Genomic DNA, 20,559 nt, shown 5'->3' on the forward strand with positions numbered 1-20,559 from the left:
ACAGATGTCTGCAGTTTTCTTCGCAACCTAATATTAAGGAAAATCAGAATCTGGATTCATGTTTGGATGAATTTTTGATTGCCGTTTCAACTCAGCTGTGCTTCATGAGCAAGTAGTAAGTCAAATCTATGCCATTGTTATTTTTAGGTAATTAATAGTCTCTAATTTAGACTCTTCCTCTTGTACTTTCTCTAACCAATTTCCATTTTCGGAATAAGAGAAAAAATACACAATTAACTCTGGTAAGATAGATTTGTTGTTTTTAATAGACTGCCCTTCTACAAAGAAGCAGAATGGCGAGAATGGATGCTTATACTCCCACATTACTCAGCTCCACAGATAAAAATAGTGAGCATTGTGTTTTGACTGGGACTGGTAGTTTTTGTAGTTAGTGACATGCAAATAGCATCGTAGAAGCATTTCTCCATTACCCAGTATAACGGAACCGCTGACCCACACTGTACTTGTGGTCTTCCTTCAGTTTACGGCTTCCTTGCAGTCATGAACATATATCCCAGATTTTCCCAGCCACCCTCATACAAAGCTAGCCAACAATTTAGCTTGTACAAGTTTTGGAACCTTATCCTTTATTGAACAGTTTCACACTCAATCTTTACACACATTAGCACATCCCCTTCCTGATAAAATTACCACACACAGGTCAGGGGTTACCTGATTACATTATCATATGCAGACGAAATTGTATACAGAAACAAAATGAACCTGAACTAATTATCTAGCCACCTGGACAGAACAATGTGAGGTCATTAACATTTAACAATGGGACAGGCAGACTTAACACAATCCACATTCCATCTCAATAGCTAAACAATAGGACAAGACTGCCAATGACAGTCTGTCCATCTCCTTCATTGAAGTACATGGAATACCCATCTAGGTGTCACAGACTCCATGGCAACAGGTGACAGGTCTCACAGTGCAAAGTGGGATCAAATCTCCACATTTCTTGAGAGACACCGTTGGCAAATACAACTCTCCCATCTGAAGCCATCCAAACCATTCTCTCAGCATCCTCCAAGTATCTGTCCCTCACTCCCAGTGACAGTGAACGCCGTCACACCCAGCATTACTGTGGTCTGTGAATAGTGAGAGATACTTTAGGAAGCTATAGGTTGGTCATATGTAGAAAGAAAAGTGTATGCATAGTATTATAATATAATATAAAATTTGGAAACCCATGTTGTATATCAATGAGTTTGTAAAATTTTACTATTAAAGTGATAGTAAAGTCAAGGCACAGTCCCAATCAAGGCTGTGTGCTTCCTCAGACAAACAAAGCACCAGTAAGCCCCATCTCCTCTCTTTCCTCACAGGAGTTTGACTGACAGCAGCAGGAGCCTATGGCTCCCACTGATGCCTGTGTCTCCTGTGACAAGAGGAAAAGAGGAGAGGGGGCTTCCCCTGGGGCAGCACTGGATCATGAGAAGAGTCAGGTAGGTGTTTAGGGATGAGGAGGGGGGAAGGGAACAAGTACAGGGGTCAGCTGCTGATATTATATCCAAGATGTTGGAGTTCAGCACCAGGTTTAGGGTTTTTGGATGTCCCAAAAAGGGAGGCATTTACAGGTAAATAGCACGCAATAAATGTGCATATAATCTTTTGGAAACATTTTTATTGTTATAAATTGTCTGGTGACAATTTGATTGCAAGGGCCTGTGGGTGAAGTCAGAGTGGTTTCCTATCAGATGCTGATATCTTCGTTCTGTATTTATTATTTTCAATAATACCTAAAGCAGGGATCTTCAAACTATGACCCTCCAGCTGTTGCAGAACTACACGTCCCATGAGGCTTTGTATAACTCTGACATTCACAGACATGACTAGATGGGAATTGTAGTTTTCTTCTTCGCCCATCAATAAGGTTTTAACCGCTTGCCGACCGCCGCACGACTATTTACGCTGGCAGTCAGCCCCTCACAGGCAAAGCGACGTAGGGCTATGTGTGGTCACAGACCCCCCCCGCGCGTGTGCCCGTCGGACCCGATGTCCGCCGGGCACTCACGATCGTCTGTTAGAGCGGGAGAAAGGCAGGCGGCTAATGTAAACACAGCCGCCTGTCAGTCTCCCCTGTGTAAGAATGGAGATCAGACAGTTCTACTATGTAGGACCGTTGATCTCTGTTCTTACACTAGTAGCCACAGCCAATCACAGTTATAAACACGCCCCTAGGACACACTTAACCCCTCCCTCTCCAATACAGTTAACTCCTTCACTGCCAGTGTAATTTTTATAGTAACAGTGCATATGTATAGCACTGATTACTGTAGTAATGTCACTGGTAACCCCAAAAGTGTCAAAAATGTCAGTCAAGGGTCCGATCTGTCCACCGCAATGTCGCAGTCCTGCAAAAAAAATCGCAGATCGCCGCCATTACTCGTTAAACAAAAAAAACAACAAAAATGACAAAAATCTTTCACTTTGTTAGTAAATGCGATAACTTTTGCACAAACCAATCAAAATACGCTTTTTGCAATTTTTTTTACCAAACATATGTAGCATAAAACAAATTGGCCGAAAATGTTAAAAAAATTTGATTTTTACATTTTTTTGGGGAATTTCATATAAAAAAATGTGAAAAATATTTTTATTTTTGCAAAATTAATGCTCTTTTTTTATTTATAGCGCATGATCAAAAAATCGCACAGGTGATCAAATAACACCAAAAGAAAGCTCTGTTTGTGGGAAAAAAAAGAACGTCAAATTAGTTTAGATACATCGTTGCAAGACCGCGCAATTGTCCGTTAAATCACGCAGTGCAGAATCACAAAATAGGCCCTGGTCAGGAAGGGGGTAAAATCTTCCGGGGCTTAAGTGGTTAAAACATTTTTACATACTACACAAGATCATAGGGCCATTTCAGATAGTCACAACTGCATTTATTTTTATTTGTCAGCCTCCACTAGAAATTAAAATGATGTATTAGGAGTAAAATAGGAGCAACTTCTAGTGTTTTGGTTGCGGCTTCACGTACGATTTTCCTTTATAATGATAAGATGGAATTGGCTGAGCATTATGGGAGATCTAGTTAAGAAACAGCTGGAGGCTAGATTGCTGTTTGGTTACATCACAGATTTTGTTCTTCTTATGACTACACCAGAATTTAAGTTTTTTTCCCGCTGAGCTTTTAACATGCAAAAATTAAACATATTTTCCCAAATCAAACTAAAACCATTTTTATGCACATCTTAATGTCAGCAGGAGCATTGAGGATGACATCAATGACATTCAGTTTATAGAACATCTGCTTGGATGGCAATGACCTTTGTGTCATTTTATTGAGTAAACATATTTGTCAGATTTTTGTTTTGCTGTACTCTCAGAAGATACCTGTCACCAGGATGACATGTGTGTCCATTACCCATAGTATTAACCTGCTGTGAAACTACAGAATTTTTGCCTTCACCTTATGTCAGTTTTCACATTTGGTTTCTGCTTAATGATTTTAAAAGTTCTAATTTTCATTTTATTAGTGCTTGCTAAAAAAGATAATTTGCTCTCATAATTTCAGCAGAGAAAAATGCATGATAAATTTGAAGCCTTGCAGCTGGGGCACTTACCGATTGCCATGCTTAAAAAAAACTGTAGAGAGTTAAATAAAACCTTATGGGCATACTGCATGCATGCCAAACTCACTGCTTTATAGTTAAAGTTAAATCTTATTTTCAGTTTAAATCAACAGAATACATTCCAGGCATAACAAATCATAAGGTTCTCAATGGCATACAGTTTATTTTATTATTAAAGCAGCCACAGTTTGAGTATAAAAGTCTGTTCCTTGCTGGCAGCTGCAGAACGGAACTCTTGCATCCTCTGTGGAAGCACTAGTCATTTTGCAGAGGTCTGACACGCTCTTTCCCACAGAGTGTAAGAGTCCCACTCTGTAGTCTGCTGGCAGGGGACAGGCTTTTCTACTCAGGCTGTGGTTGATTTTTAAGGAAAACAAAGTGTAAGACCTTGAGCACCTTTTCTTTAGAAATTGCATCTAGAATAGATTTAGCTGCTTTAAACTAAAAGGTAAATTTTAATTTGAGTATTACAACATAGTACAGTAAAACCTTGGATTGCAATTAACTTGGTCTGCGAATGTTTTACAAGATGAGCACATTTCTTTTATAAATTTTACCTTGATAAATGAGCGAGGTCTTTGAGAGCTTTCTTAATTAGCACTACTGGTGTCGCTCCGACTTTAGAAAAGTTTCCTGTACTACTTCAAGACAACTTCTAACCAACTTGTGCCCATAGACTTCAAGGAGTGCTTGTGGAAAAAAAAAAACATATATGCTCAAAGGAGCTCAAAGAAGCTCAAAAGAGCTCAATAAAAATGTGCACAAGAGCACAAAAAAGCACAAGCTTCTTCAAGATGAAATAAAAGCTCAAATGCCTGTAAAAGCAGCTTTTTTTTTGAGCTGCAGTGTGCATGAGCCCTAAGTCAGATCCTCATCCAAATTGATGTGATTTAGATCCGACATTACAGGAAGATTACCCATGCATTCCCTGAAGTTGCTTCGAAGTTGCCTTGAATTCTATAATCTTTTTATATGGACTATAGACTGAAGGACTTATAAATAAATAGTGGCGGAATGAAGCATCTGAGTTTCTATTATTTCTTATGGGGAAATTTGCTTTGATATATAAGTGCTGTGGATTACAAGCATGCTTCTGGAACAAATTATGCTTGCAATCCAAGGTTTTACTGTATACTGACATGCTGTGACAGGGTAAGCTTTTAGGTATTATAAACATATGGGTTGAAAAAGTGTAATACTGATTAGATCCTGCAAGTAAATCAAACCCATTTTGCTGGCCAATGTTTCTCTTATTTGATTACATGGCATACATACAATGCAGTTTAGGAATAAACACTTCTGCAAATAAATCACCTACTGTTCACAAGGTTTTCATGGCTCTGTTTTCTTTTTGTTTTTTGTTTTTTTATTGATTGAGCTAGGTGGACTTTTTTCAACCTGACTAACTATGTAACTATGTAAACATTTTGAACTATTAAACATGAGGATACTATGCAGCTCTGGATCAGTAAAAAGAAAAAAAAAAGAAAAAATGTTTAAAAACAATATATTTTTTTCATATTGTCACCAGTCTGTGTTCTTGATTACCACCACACCAGTCCAGTCATATGGTGACACCATAGGAATGAAATTTTTTGCCCGGGGCAATAAACTGTTTGCTATAATTCTCAAGGTCTAAAATCAATAAAGTTCAATAAGTGTAGAATGCCAAGAATTTTCAAGTGCTCAGTAAAGTGCTTACTGTTTTATAAATAAAGTATGTGCAATTCATGTTAAATGAATATCACATCAAAATAATATAAATACAATTAAAATTATGAACAGTCCATTCGAAAAATTATATATATATATATATATATATGTATATATATATATATATATACCTGTATATGTATATACTTTAACTTATATATATGTGGCAAGGTTTCCAGGCCTGTGCCCTGATGTGGGTCTGCCATTAGTACCGGTACTCTCTTCAGCCGATGTGAGCTGTGACGTGACCCTGGGTGTGACAACTGAAGCAGCGACAACTCCGGCATCTTTGTTTGTGGTTTTTATTTGATTTAAAGGGGATGGGAGAAGGGAATAAGTGGGATACTCCTTGAGGCTTAAACTAATTACATGTGGGACTTTTACTCATGAAAAATGCCCACTGGCGCTTCCTTGACGCCAGCCGGCGCTAGCCAACGCTCTCTAACACTGTAAATATCCTGTAGAACACAGAAGTGCTGGGTCCTCGACTATTAGTTCAGAAGATCCAGGACTGAGAACTGTAGAACTCCTGACACTGTTGTGCTGTGGAAGTCACTGAATACTGCCCTCCCCCCCCCCGCTTGACTAGCTTGAGGTAGTATGAAGTAGAACTCTGTATAGCTGTACCTGCAACTGACACACTCTGTACAATTCAGGGCCCAACCGCAGGTGCCCACTTTAACTTCAACTCTTCAGGGTCCACTGACTATGTACCCCCTCTGTAGCTTCAGGGTCCTCAACCTAGGTACCCCCTTTACAACTAGCTGGCACTGGATCCCAGAACCTCTTCCGGAGGCAGACCCCAAGGGGCAAACCTCAATACTCACGACCTGTGTAGGCTTTCCTGGGACTGGACCCCTCTCTCTCCCCTCAGCTCACTCAGCACTCTCTGGACACTCAGGCGACACCCTGAGACATCCTCCTTCCTCAGACAGGAGGAGAGACAGCCGCACTCTCCTTCCTGAAACTCTGCTCCCGCCAAAGACATCGTGTCATGAGCCACCCCCAAACTTATACCCACTCCAAGAATCCTTTGCAGCACAATCTGCCTCCTAGGATAGTTAAAAGCCTGGATGTGTCTCCTGATTGGGTCTCCCTCGCTGCCCAATGAGAAGCCTCTCACAGGGCCAGTGAGGAGACTACCCTCTCAGCAAACACACTTGGTAGCCATGACAACCTACCTGCACAAAAGAAAACATGGCTGTTAGGCAGACAAAGCCCACTATATTTTACCTAGCACCTACCTGTAGGGTGCTATATATATATATATATATTTATATATATATATATATATATATATATATATATTGTGAGGGATTAGCTCGGTGGCAGGTGTGGATGACCCCTTGGGGGGTGCATTTACACATTAAGATAGCCGAGAAGTGGTTGCAAAAACAGTGTATGAGGTTTATTCTTGCAATTTTTCTTCATACCAGTGCAAGCATCAAAATAGCCAAAATAAAATAAAACAAAATAAATCCTTGCCACGGTGGGCGGCTACCTTCACACACTGGAACCTACCTAAGAGTCTGTCTCCAACCTACTGTTGGGCAGACTTTCTTGTCCTACAGCGGACACTCAATAGTCCATTTATAATCTCTTCACACAGCACAAATGTCCATTGAACATGTCGCTTAACTCATCACAATGAGAATGTCTCTTGGCTTGTCTCTCCACATGGCAAACATTCCTTTATTTCTTTCACATAGAAATAGTTTGTTTTCTCACCTTTGAGACGTCTTCACACTTGGTTACCCTCCTTAGCACACATCACTTCAGGGGGTCTTCTCCCATGCCCACACAGCTTGTCGGGAGGCACTCAGCTGACTGTCCTCCTTCTCCCAGCCCACATGGCTTCAGGAGACAGCTTCCGGAGGCAGCAATCCATTAGACTTCCTTTGGACAAATTATAGAGGCCTTCATTTCCTCATTCTGAACATCTGAAGGCCTTTCAAATTCCTTAGACAGTTCTGGCTACCTCTGCAGCCAACACCCTATAGTAATTGGTGATTTGTCTAACCCAGGTGGAAGTGTAGCTCCTGTCTGTGACTACATTCACAGATTTACCTGACTTCCTGTCACAATATATACAGTATCTCACAAACGTAATGACACCACGCACAATTTTGTAAATATTTTGTAATATCTTTTCATGTGACAACACTGAAGAAATGACACTTTGATACAATGTAAAGTAGTGAGTGTACAGCTTGTATAACAGTGTAAATTTGCTGTACACTCAAAATAACTCAACACACAGACAATTTTGTCTAAACCACTGGCAATAAACGTGAGTACACCCCTAAGTTAAAATGTCCAAGCTGAGCCCAAAGTGTCAATATTTTGTATGACCACCATTATTTTTCAGTACTGCCTTAACCCTCTCGGGCATGGAGTTCACCAGAGCTTCACCGGTTGCCACTGGAGTCCTCTTCCACTCCTCCATGACGACATCACAGAGCTGGGGGATGTTAGAGACCTTGTGCTCCTCCACCTTCCATTTGAGGATGCCCCACAGATACTCAATAGGGTTTAGGTCTGGAGACATGCTTGGCCAGTCCATCCCCTTTACCCTCAGCTTCTATAGCAAAGCAGTGGTCGTCTTTGAGTTTGTGTTTGGGGTCATTATCATGTTGGAATACTGCCCTAAGGCCAGTCTCAGAAGGGAGGGGATCATGCTCTGCTTCAGTATGTCACAGTACATGTTGGCTCATGGTTCCCCCAATGAACTGTAGCTCCTTAGTGCCGGCAGCTCTCATGCAGCCCCAGACCATAATACTCCCACTACCATGCTTGACTGTAGGCAAGACACACTTGTCTTTGCACTCCTCAACTGGTTGCTGCCACACATGCTTGACACTATCTGAACCAAATAAGTTTATCTTGGTCACATGAGACCACAGGACATGGTTCCTTTAATCCATGTCCTTAGTTTAATTGTCTTCAGCAAACTGTTTGCAGGCTTTCTTGTGCATCATCTTTAGAAGAGGCTTCCTTCTGGGATGGAAGCCATGCAGACCAATTTGATGCAGTGTGCGGCGTATGGTCTGAGCACAGACAGGCTGACCCCCCAACCCTTTAACCTCTGCAGCAATGCTGGCAGCACTCATACGTCTATTTCCCAAAGACAACCTCAGGATATGACACTGAGCACGCGCACTCAACTTCTTTGGTTGACCATGGCAAGGCCTGTTCTGAGTTGAACCTGTCCTGTTAAGCCGCTGTGTGGTCTTGTCCACCATGCTGCAGCCCAGTTTCAGGGTCTTGGAAATCTTCTTATAGCTTAGGCCATCATCTTTATGTAGAGCAACAATTCTTTTTTCAGATCCTCAGAGAGTTCTTTGCCATGAGGTGCCATGTTGAGCTTCCAGTGACCAGTATGAGAGAGTCAGAACAATAACACCAAATTTAACACAGCTGCTCCACATTCACACCTGAGACCTTGTAACACTAACGAGTCACATGACAACGAGGTGGGAAAATGGCTAATTGGACCCAATTTGGACATTTTCACTTAGAGGTGTACTCACTTTTAATGGCTGTGTGTTGAGTTATTTTGAGGGGACAGCAAATTTACACTGTTATACAAGCTGTACGCTCACTACTTTACATTTTAACAAAGTGTAATTTCTTCATTGTCATCACATAAAAAGATCTAATAAAATATTTACAAAAAATGTGAGGGGTGATCTCACTTTTGTGAGATACTGTATATATGTATACATATATCATCAGTGTCCTGTGTCCATTTGCATTAGTATGCTATATTCTAGTAGCAGAAAATAATAGAAAATAAAAACATTGTGCATATATACATTTTCTCTACCAGTGGGTAATATAGGCTTGCTTATATTTGTAGTGTGCATATCCCTCCACCAGTATAATACTGCTCTAACTTCACAAGATTTACCTAATATACCCTATATTACCAAAAGTATTGGGATGCCTGCACATGAACTTTAATAGCATCCCAGTCTTAGTTTGTAGGGTTCAATATTGAGTTGGCCTGCCCTTTGCAGCTATAACAGCTTTAACTCTTCTGGGAAGGCTGTCCACTATTGATGGGCTTTATGTTCGAGTTGAACATACATTCGACTCGAACATCGGGTGTTTGTGTGTTTGCTGAACACGCGAAGACCCGGGGTGCTCGGCAGGAAGTTCCCAGAACAGCGGGAGGAAGAGGAGGACTTCTTTCCTCACAAGGCCCCCTTTATGCAGATACCCTTCCTGCGGGACCGCAAAACAAACAGGAGGGAGAGGAGGAGGATTGTGGCAGCATGAATGTAGAGGATAACATACAGCAGTCTTTAAGGGATGGTTTTCATTCCCCAGAATCCCCAGGAGTTGTACGTGGCTGAGGAGAGGAGGTTGCTCCTGACAATGTCCTTCTTAGTGACCCAGAGGACTCAGAATCTCATGCCTCCTCAAATTTAAGCTGCATGGGCTCCCTGATTCTGCAAAGCCTGCAAAAGGACCCGAGGATTCTTGGTATCAGGGAGAGGGATCATTACTGGCTGGCAACCCTTCTTAATCCAGGTTACAAGAGTAAAGTTGCAGAGCTCATCCTGCCTTCGCAGGGAGCAGAGGAGGAGACATCTTTAGGAAGCCTTGAAGAAAAAATTGTTTAACACCTTTCCAGACACTAGGAGGTTACCATTTCCTGGATAACATGTTTCTGGGGCTTTGTTTGGTCAAAGGATGAGCGGTGCAGAAGGCGGCCGGCTGACCGATGCCTTTAAACAATTCTTTAGTCCTCAGTGCCCAGGGCTGTTAGGTTTATACAGCATCTGCATCATGTGGTGCAGGATTATCTAGGGCAAGAGCAGATTTGGAGACCTTTCCAACTGAGCATCCACTGGGTTACTGGGTCTTGAGGATAGATCACTGGCCAGAACCTGCTCAATATTCAATTAAACTACTGGCCTGTCCTGCTTCCAGTGTGATTTTCAAATGGCCAGTCAGTGCTGCTGGAGGTTTTGTGATGGATAAAAGAGTGTGTCTGTCCACAAACTCCGTTTACCAGTTGACATTTATCAAAATGAATCATTCCTGGATCAACAGCAGCTATAAAGCCCCTGATGCTGATGTAACTGATTGAATTTGCTAGGGATCTGGGTTCCTTTGAAAACTGCCTCCGCTGCCTATCCTGTTCCTGAATCTTGATTATACTAGCTTTCAACAATGTTTTTTGTTTAGGGCACCACCAACACCCAAGGCCCAATTTTTCTGCACCTGTTTGACAAGCGCATGTAATTTCAATATTTTTTTCTAATTTTTAACAGCAGGGTCTGTTTCTGCGCCCAGTAAGAGTAACTGTGAGGGGTTGCAGTGTTCAGGCACTGCCAACATCCAATGCCAAATTTTTCTGCACCTGTAAGACAGGAGCATGCAATTTCATTTTTTTTTCCAATTTTATACAGCAGGGCCCGTTCCTGTGCCCAGCAAGTGTAACTGTGAGGGGTTACAGTGTTCAGGCACCACCAACACCCAAGGCCCAATTTTTCTGCACCTGTATGACAGGTACATGTCATTTTATTTTTTTTCACATTTTTACCAGAAGGGCCCATTCCTGCTCTCAGTAAGAGTAACTGTGAGGGGTTACAGTGTTTAGGCACCACTAGGGATAGGTAAAGGGTTTGGGCTGAACATAAGTTTTAAACATTGCCCATTCAGGCACCCGCCTAACACCTAAACTTTCTCTGCACTTAGCGGGATGTTTGCCCACCAAGCGCACAGTCAATAGGTTGTTAAGGCTTCCCTGCTGAGAGCTGAATTTAAAAAAAATAATTGTAAAAAGAAAATGTAAATTTAAAAAAACTGGGGTAAAAACAGCTTGGGGGACCCTTTGGGCCTTGTATGGCTTTTAGGAGGACCCCCATGACAGAATTAAAAAAAAAAACGGTGATCCCCCCCTCCAAAATCTTTACCAGGCCCTTTGGGTCTGGTATAGATTTTAAGGGGAACTCCACGCTAAAATTAAAGAAAAAAAGGGAGTGGGGTCCCCCCCCCCAAAAAAAAATCCATACCAAGCCCTTTGGGTCTAGTATATATTTTAAGGAGAACTCCATGTCAAAATTTTTAAAAAAAATGGTGTGGTGTCCCCCCTAATATCCATACCAGACCCTTATCTGAACATGCAGCCTGGCAGGCCAGGAAAGGGGGGGGGGGCGAGCGAGCGCCCCCTCCTCCTGAACCATAACAGGCCACTTGCCCTCAACATGGGGAGGGTGCTTTGAGGTGCCCCCCAAAGCACCTTGTCCCCATGTTGATGGGGACAAGGGCCTCTTCCCAACAACCCTGGGCTGTGGTTGTGGGGGTCAGTGGGTGGGGGGCTTATCAGAGTCTGGAAGCCCCCTTTAACAAGAGGGCCCCCAGATCCCTGCCTCCCCCAAATGTGGATAGGTATTGGGTACATCATACTCCTACCCATTCACCAAAAAGTGTACAAAAAATAATAAACACACAAGATAGTTTTTGACAAGTCCTTTATTTTAAAATTTAAAACATAGTGTCCCCCGATGTAAATCCAGAGTCAATCATCGCCCACCACAGCCCTGCCCCTCGGGACATCACAAACCCAGCATGCAACGACCCATGATGTAAAGAGGGGCAGGCCACCCAGTGACATCACCTGCGTGGCCCGCCCATTCCTTATATAAGAACTGTCAAAATGGGAATAGACAGTCCACGGGAAGGGTTTACCGAGAGTGGAGCTTTTTTTTTTTTCTCGGGCGGCGTGATCGATGATGGATTTACACTATATTTTTATTTTTGAATAAAGGATTTGTCAAAAGCTGTCTTATGTGTTTGTACACTTTTTTGGTGAATGGGTAGGGGTATGACGTACCTGATACCCATTCACATAGGGGGGGGGGGCGGAATCTGGGGTCCTTGAAGAGGCCCTTGTCCCCAGAGGCCCCTGCCCCAGAGCACCCCCCCTCATGTTGAGGACATGTGGCCTGGTACGGTTCATGAGGGGCGGCGCTTGCTTATCCCCCCTTTCCTAACCTGCCAGGCTTCATGCTTGGATAAATTCTGGTATGGATTTTGGGGGCACCCTACGCCGTTTTGCTTTTTTTATTTTGGCCGTTTTTTTTCCCTTTTTTTATCTGTTTTGCTGGGAGCCAACAATACATTACAGCCGCGAGCAAGTTTATATGACATTTTTTCCTTTAGAAATGTCAGTATTGCTGCAGCAGGCTCCATTTCTTGTACAGATGCACTACTTTAAAGACACATTAAGGGGAACCCCCAGGCACGATATTTAAAGTAATTTTTCATTTTTATTGTTTCACTTTAAACATCAATAAAATCATTGAGCCTTTAAAAACAATAGTTTTAAAAACATTTTTTTGCATTGATACATGTCCCCTAGGGCGGAGCCCATGGCCCTATACACTTGTTATGGCAATAGCCTTTAAAATGGGGACTTTTGATTTTTCATGTTCGTGTCCCATAGATTTTAATAGAGCTCACATGTTTACTAGAACTTTTTCCCTGTTTGAGATGTTCTGGTGTGAACTGAACAGGGGGATGTTCGGCCCATCACTATTATCCACAAGGTTTAGGAGTGTGTCTATGGGAATGTTGGACCATTCTTCCAGAAGCACATTTTTGAGGTCAGGCACTGATGTTGGTCAAGATGGCCTTGCTCGCAGTCTCCGCTATAATTCATCCCAAAGGTGTTCTATCAGGTTGAGGTCAGGACTCTGTGCAGGCCAGTCAAGTTCCTCCACCCCATACTCGCTCATCTGTGTCTTTATGGACCTTGCTTTATGCACTGGTGTGCAGTCATGTTCGAACGGGAAGGGACCATCCCTAAACTGTTCCCACAAATGCGGGAGCATGAAATTGTCCAAAATGTCTGGGTATGCTGACTCCTTAAGAGTTCCCTTCATTTTAACTAAGGGGCCAAGCCCCACCCCTGAAAAACAACCCCACACCATAATCCATCCCCCCTCCGCCAAATGATTTGGAGAGTCAGACCTTCTCTCCAACATCAGTGCCTGACCTCACAAATGCGCTTCTGGAAGAATGGTCAAACATTCCCATTGACACACTTCTAAACCTTGTGGACAGTCTTCCTAGAAGAGTTGAAGCTGTTATAGCTGCAAAGGGTGGGCCAACTCAATATCGAACCCTACGGACTAAGACTGGGATGCCATGTGCGTGTAAAGGCAGGCGTCCAAATACTTTTGGTAATATAGGTACACATATACTGTGTAAATACAGTATATGTGTGTGTGCAAGTACACAGTCACATTGTACTGTTTTAAGTGACTGATGACTCATTGAAACATTAAAACACAACAAGCCTAGGTATATTAATGCATTATTTTTTTCTTCTTTTTAGACAGAATATCCCAAACAGTGCTACGGCATATGGATTTCAGGACGACATGTGATGAGGTGAGCACTTAAAATGATTACACTGTTTTGAAATGGCATATACTTCAGACCCCTATTTCATTTTGATACTTCAGATCCCTATTATATTTTGATGAATCAAATGACCGTCTTGCTTTTTCTTTGTAGCTAGGGTAAAATTTCAGGGACCAGTATTTACATTTTTAGTTATAATAGAGCTTTTTTTATGCATTTTATGTACTTTCATATTCCAATAGGGATTTGTATTTTTCAATTCTACGTAAAAGTTCATATTGGGTGCCTTGTAAACATTGTCATAGCAGTAACACCATATTATTTGTAATCTGCAAATTTCATTTCACATCCCAAAGATTTTTCTCTAGTGGCCCCCAGAAGAGAGATAAAATAACAGGTTGTGCCTGTTTTGTTGTTACAGTTGTCGTTCTGGCTTTAACTTCTACGGCTGATTCCCAAATGAGGAAACAATGATACTGATGATGTGCCTGTAGTTATAAACTTACCAGAACTTTATTAACATGTCATAGGGAAATAATTTATTCTAGGTAAACTCCTTTCTCTTTGCAATAGTAGGACTATATTCATAAATGTGTTTAAATCTTTCCTGGGGACTTTCTAGCAAGGCAACAACATTGCAATTGCATATCAGAAATAAAGAAAGAAGGGTCTAAAGATTAGAGAAAAACATTGATAAAAGCTCACAAGGACAGTAAACAGTTGAAGCATATGCAAACCCAATCACCTAAAGGTTTGACAAGTTAAAGAAGAGCTTCAATCTGGTTTAAAAAAAAAAAGAGTCAGCAGCTACAAATACAGTAGCTGCTGACTTTTAATAAACAGACACCTGTCTGGATGTCCTCACCCGAGCAGGTTCTTTTCCAGTTTCAGATTCCCGGCACCTCCATGTTAACTGTAGAAAAATGGCTGTGGCTCCTTGTAAATGATCTTATAGCCTCCTGGGACCCGTGATGTTTTTCAGGAGGTTGCGGGCATGGAGGGGGGGGGGGGCAGCAACTTCTGCTCCGATCACTTGGTCAGAGCTGCAGTGGGACCTATCAAAACTAGGTACCCACTCCCTGAAAAACAGAAAATCCAAATATGGTGTGGGGGGTACTTCTGTTTTTTTGGTGATGTTTGCTTTATTGTAATTTCAAAGTCATTTACAATGACAACACTCTGTCCTTTTCTTCCAATTGTGCTTCTTTATTGTCACCTTGTCACGTGGGCTTCTAATGGAGACTGCAAGTAGCTGTCTTTACTCACATTATGCGGTTCGTCAACTACTGACACAGTAGAAAACCAGCCCTGATACCATGCAACCATTTGAGGCGAAAGGAGTTTGGTAGCACATAGATGCGTCAAAGAAAAAAAAAAAAGTAACACAAACGGGACAAAAAAGTATTAAAAAAAAAAAAAAAAAAGATTGTTTATGATACCCAGCAGCCCAAAGTAATTTAGTTAGGGGTAACATTTAGTATCCTATATAAGCCCCTCTTTTACAAACCAACTTGATTGTGAATGTTGGTGTGCTGATTTGTTGGTTGTGATTTTAGAACTTCAGTTCCAAAAGCGAAGTAAAAAAGAATCACGGTTTTAAAGAGTAAATTTACTAAACTATGGGGTCAATTCACTAATGGTTACCCACATGCGATAACACAGTCATATGACTTTTTTGCATTAATTATTGCATGCAGTTCAATTAAGTCCAATTCACAAAAAAATAATGATTATCGCAAAATAGAAAATGTTGCCAAAAAAAAAAAACACGCGCTAAGCTCTTAACTCCAATTCACAAATGGAATATAGAGTAAAAAACATGCAATATTTATTACCAGTGTTTTGCTGGCAGTATCACGTGCGGTGTTTGTCAGAAACTGCATGGGGGTTCCCCCATAGCTGGTTGCTAAGGAGAGGGCCAGGAAGCCAGCCGCCACATCCCTAACAACAGATTACTCATCAGCTGATTGTAAGGAAAACATGCCAGGCAAAAAACAGTGTGGGCCCCCCCCATGCATACTAGGACCTTTTGGATGGTGTTGATTTTAAGGGGAACCCCACACCAAAATGTAAAAAAAAAACAATGTCGGATGCCCCCAAAATCCACACCATACCCTTATCTGAGTATGAAGCTGGATAGGTCAGGAAAGGGAGGGGATGAGAGAGCACCCCCTCCTTCTGAACCATACCAGGCCACATGTCCTCATTATGGGAGTACTTTGCCCCCTCCATCGCAAAGCACCTTGTCCTCATGTTGATAGGGACAAGGGCATCTTACCCACAACCCTGGGTGGTGGTTGTAGGGGTCTTTAACAAGGGGGTCCCAGTTTCTCCTATTTGAATGAGTATGGGGTACATTGTACTCATTCACCAAAAAAAGTCAATAATACTTTCTTTAAAATTCCTTTATTTAAAAAAAATATGTATGTCCTGATGTAGATCCAACGTAAATCATGATGCCCGGTGACATCACTGAGTGACTTCCGCCCCCTTGTAACGTCATCAGCCAGGAGTATGCTGAGATAGTGACGTCACAAGGGGCGGGGTCACCCTGTAATGTTACTGAGTGACTAACCCCTTAGCTATTTAGGAACTGTCAATGGCAGAGCAGGCAGGAGCCTTCATCGGGGCCAGTGTTTTTCCCTATTTTCTTATTTTTTGGGTCTGGTGGTGTAGCGGGCTTCATAATTGACATTGGATCTACTTCGGAGGACATTTAAAAAAAAATGTAATAATGGAATTGTCAAAAATGGTGTGTGTGTTTTTATTTCTTTTTTGACACTTTTTTTGGTGAATGAATAGGGGTACAATGTAGCCTTACTCATTCACATGGGGGGGGCTGGGATCTCGGGGCCCCCTTTTTAAAGGGGGCTTCGAGATTCCAAAAAGTCCCCCACCCTCAGACCCCCACAACCACTGCCCAGGGTTGTGGGGAAGAGGCCCTTGTCCCCATCAACATAGTTACATAGTAGGTAAGGTTGAATAAAGACAATAGTCCATCCAGTCCAACCTGTGTTGGTGTACATGTGTCAGTGTCAATAATAATTTTCCATATCCCTGTATATTGTGTTCACTAAGATGCACATCCAAGAGTCTTTCAAAAATATCAATACTTCTGCTGACACCACCAATTGTAGAAGAGAGTTCCACCTCCTTATCGCCCTGACAGTGAAAAAAACCCTGCACAGCTTTATTGCGTGGCCCTATGTCATTGTGCATGCCCAATGACATTGTGTGGCCCTGTGTCATTGTTTTCCCTGTACTGGGATTTAGTGCTTGTAGTCATTCCTCATAATTGAGGTCCTCCAATCCCTGTATTAATTTAGTTGCCTTTCTTTAGACTCTCTCCAGCTCCAGCACATCTCTTCTGAGGACTGGTAACCAGAACTGGACGGAATACTCCAGATGTGGTCGAACCAGAGTTTTCTAAAGTTGCAGGATTATAGTTTTATCTCTAGAGTATATCCCCTTTTTATGCATGCTAATATTCTGCTGGCTTTGCTAGCTGTAGCTTGACATTACATGCTATTGCTCAGTTTGTCTTCCACTAGGACCCCCAGATCTTTCTATATCCTTGTCTCCCCCAGAGGTTCTCCCCTATTGAGTAGTTTACGTTTATGTTTTTAGCCCCAAAGTGTATCACCTTACATTTCTCCACATTAAAACTCATTTGCCATGTAGTTCCCCACCCCATTATCTTGTTCAGTTTTTTTTTCTGTAAAATTTCTATATCCTGATGTGAAGTTATTGCCCTGTTTTTTTAAGTGTCATCCTCAAAAACTGAGATTGAGCTATGTATCCCATCCTCCATATCATTTATGAATAAATTAAACAGAATTGGTCCCAAGACAGAGCCTTAAGGTACCCCACATTGACCACTCCAGACCCGTCTTAGTACACGTTATTTATCAAATGCGCTTTGGGGTGGGGGGACAGAGCGCTCGCTCATCCCCTCCCTTTCCTGGCATGCCAGGCTGCATGCTCAGATAAGTGTCTGGCATTAATTTTGTTTTTTTTAAATGTTGCCGTGGTGTTCCTTCTAAAATACATACCAGACCCAAAGGGCCTGGTATGCATGGGGGGGGGGGGGACCCAATGCTGTTTTTTTTTTTATAATTTGTAATTGCCAGCATGTTTTCTTTACATTTAGCTGTCAGCGGGGAACCCACTGACAGCTAATGAGTCATTTGTTGTTGTTAAGGACAAGGTAGCCCGATTCGCTCCTTAGCAACCAACTCAATAAGATAAATATATGAGATTATAGCATGAAAATATGCAGTAATTACCGTACCACACTAGTTTTTAACAGCACCATTCTTAGTAAATTGAACATTTGCATAATTGTTTCTGCATGCATTTTTTTACCACATTTTTTTTTAGCGTTGTTTAACTCTTAGTGAATTGACCACTATATGTTTTTTTTTTTTTTTTTTAAAGCCTGATTGAACCTCATGATTTATTGCTGAAATGCAGTCAAGCTTAATATACAGTTTTAAATCTGCTGTTCTTTTACTGGAAGTATAGCTAAATGAAAAACTTGGAGTGGAGAGGGATCAGAACACTGGTCTGTTTTTTTTCTCATCTGTATTCCCGCTGACGGAATTCACCCTCTCTATTTGTACTGTATACCGTTATCACCAAAAATTAAAGTGAAAAAAAAAATGTGGTTGCCACCAGAAAAAGAATAGGGCAAATCTTCCAATGGGGGCAAAGAACTCCTGTTGCTGATAGAAGCGGTTGCTTCGGTGGAGTTGAGCCGAGCCAAAACCTAAGATGTGGTTGAGGAGTGTGGATCCTGATCTTGCATGGGGAAGCATAAAAATTATTTTTAAAATGTCTGGATTGTATTATATGCAAGAAAAAAAAAAAAACATATCCTTTAAAGAGAAGTATGGCCAAAGCTGTTTTGGTCATACTTCTGGGTTACATAGATTAACTTACTTTTGCTCTTTCTTGACCCAGAATCAGCAGATAGGGGGCTAAAGTCCGCTATCAACTGATATCACAGAGCTGCTCCAGCCTCTGAAAGGCTCCTGACCCTATTGTTGAACTCATCCTATCAACTTATTGAACTCATCCCATCTCCAGTCCAGCACTTCAGGGAGCTCTGGAGGGGATTCCCTCATTGCTCTCCTCTCTGAGAAGACTGAGAACTGAGCAATCAGAGTTCATGTGATCGTTCAGTTTTTGTTGTTAGTCTATGTGGAACTCTGTGCTATAGAATATATATGTTTTTTTTTTTCTATATCCCAAACTTCTCCTTTTATCTCGGTTGTGGTGACTTTCATATACAAAATACTACAAAAATCAATAATTTAACTAGGATGTAGTAAATTCCGCTCATCCATGCTAAAAAAAAAAATTTATTTGAAAGCATGATTTTTCACTGTAACAAAATAATGTACAATATTTAAAATACAATATAACATATGCTTTAGTCAGCTGACCATAATGGAGATACGCCAAAAGAATACGTGCAAGCAAAGGTTTAACAGCAGCACCTCCAAGAATTGATGTCTACCCTAAACCAGGAGAACTTATGTCTTTAAAGAACCAGTAAGCATGAAGTTTAATCACTGTGAATCATAGACGTGAAGACATTCTTTTCTGTTTTCTCTGGCTGATTTGTACCTGTAAACTTCACCATGTTGTAGACAGCAGCATTATTCATTAGTTGAGAGCAGCATTTTTATGATACCTATTCAAATCCATAGGTAAGTTCTCTGTGCTACATCTACTCACAAAGCAGTATATACAGTTGTGCTCATAAGTTTACATACCCTGGTAGAATTTATGATTTCATTTTTCTGAGAATATGAATGAGAAGTGTTTGGCTGAAGCCATTTAATATCAATCAACTGTGTTTACTCTTTTTAAATCATAATGACAACAGAAACTACCCAAATGACCCTGATGAAAAGTTTACATACCCTGGTGATTTTGGCCTGATAACATGCACACAAGTTGACACAAAGGGGTTTGAATGGCTATTAAAGGTAACCATCCTCACCTGTGATCTGTTTGCTTGTAATTAGTGTGTGTGTACAGTATAAAAAGTCAATGAGTTTATGGACTCCTGATAGACCCTTGCATCTTTCATCCAGTGCTGCACTGACATTTCTGGATTCTGAGTCATAGGGAAAGCAAAATAATTTCATATTCTCTGACAAATGGCCAAGAAATCATAAATTCTGCCAGGGTATGTAAACTTATGAGCACAACTGTATATAGTGAACTTTGATATTTATATTTGTTATGCATTTTCTTGTGGTGATTCTATACAAATTTGAACTTGTTAGTTTTTTAGGCCCCTTTCTCACAGGGCAGATCTGCTCAGTGGATTCTACTAGCTCAGCGGGGATCACTCCCTTGATCCCCGCTGAGCAGGCAGAGGACAGGTTTGTCTCCGCTCACTGTGCAGAGACCAGCCTGTCAGAGTCCCACTCTCTGCTATGGGTAGAACGGATGAAAACAAACAACATTCCATCCGATCCGACCCGCTGGATGGATGGTGAACGTATCGCCATCTATCTATTTTCAGCGGATCTTGTTGGATCGGATGCCAGATGGGTGTAAGCAGACATATGTCTCCCCATAGAGGAGAATAGGTGGCCCGATCTGGTCCGTCTGAAAAACGGACAAGCGGACCTGATCGGTCCGATTATGTGAAAGGGGCCTTATAGTGCCAAGGTAAACATCCAGATCAAATAGGTGTAAGAAAAAGACAGGCGCCACTCTAAGTGCAGTAGGACACGTTTTAATGATATAAATTCAAAACACCATGTACTCACAAACGAGTAAGTATAGACAGCAGTGGACAATAAAAAGTTGGTTCCATCCAGAGGGTAGGTGCATCCGGATGCCTGTGGAAAGCTTG

General features: G+C 41.5%; 1 protein-coding gene across 2 annotated transcripts in view; it reads left to right on the forward strand.

The window, feature by feature from the left end:
* Positions 1-20,559, forward strand: part of SNTG1 (syntrophin gamma 1) — a 914,265-nt gene that overhangs the window by 522,244 nt on the left and 371,462 nt on the right. Inside the window, exons 4-5 of one of the 2 annotated variants that reach the window (XM_082259744.1) lie at positions 5-115; positions 13,654-13,709. In XM_082259744.1, coding sequence (XP_082115870.1) covers positions 13,683-13,709 — 27 coding nt within the window. In that variant the 5' untranslated portion in view covers positions 5-115; positions 13,654-13,682. Of the gene's footprint in view, positions 1-4; positions 116-13,653; positions 13,710-20,559 lie in introns of those variants that run through there. The other variant, XM_082259745.1, reaches the window with a different exon arrangement.

This window comes from Pelophylax lessonae (genome assembly GCF_965119305.1).
Source record: "Pelophylax lessonae genome assembly, chromosome: 5".
NCBI classification, from domain to species: domain Eukaryota; kingdom Metazoa; phylum Chordata; class Amphibia; order Anura; family Ranidae; genus Pelophylax; species Pelophylax lessonae.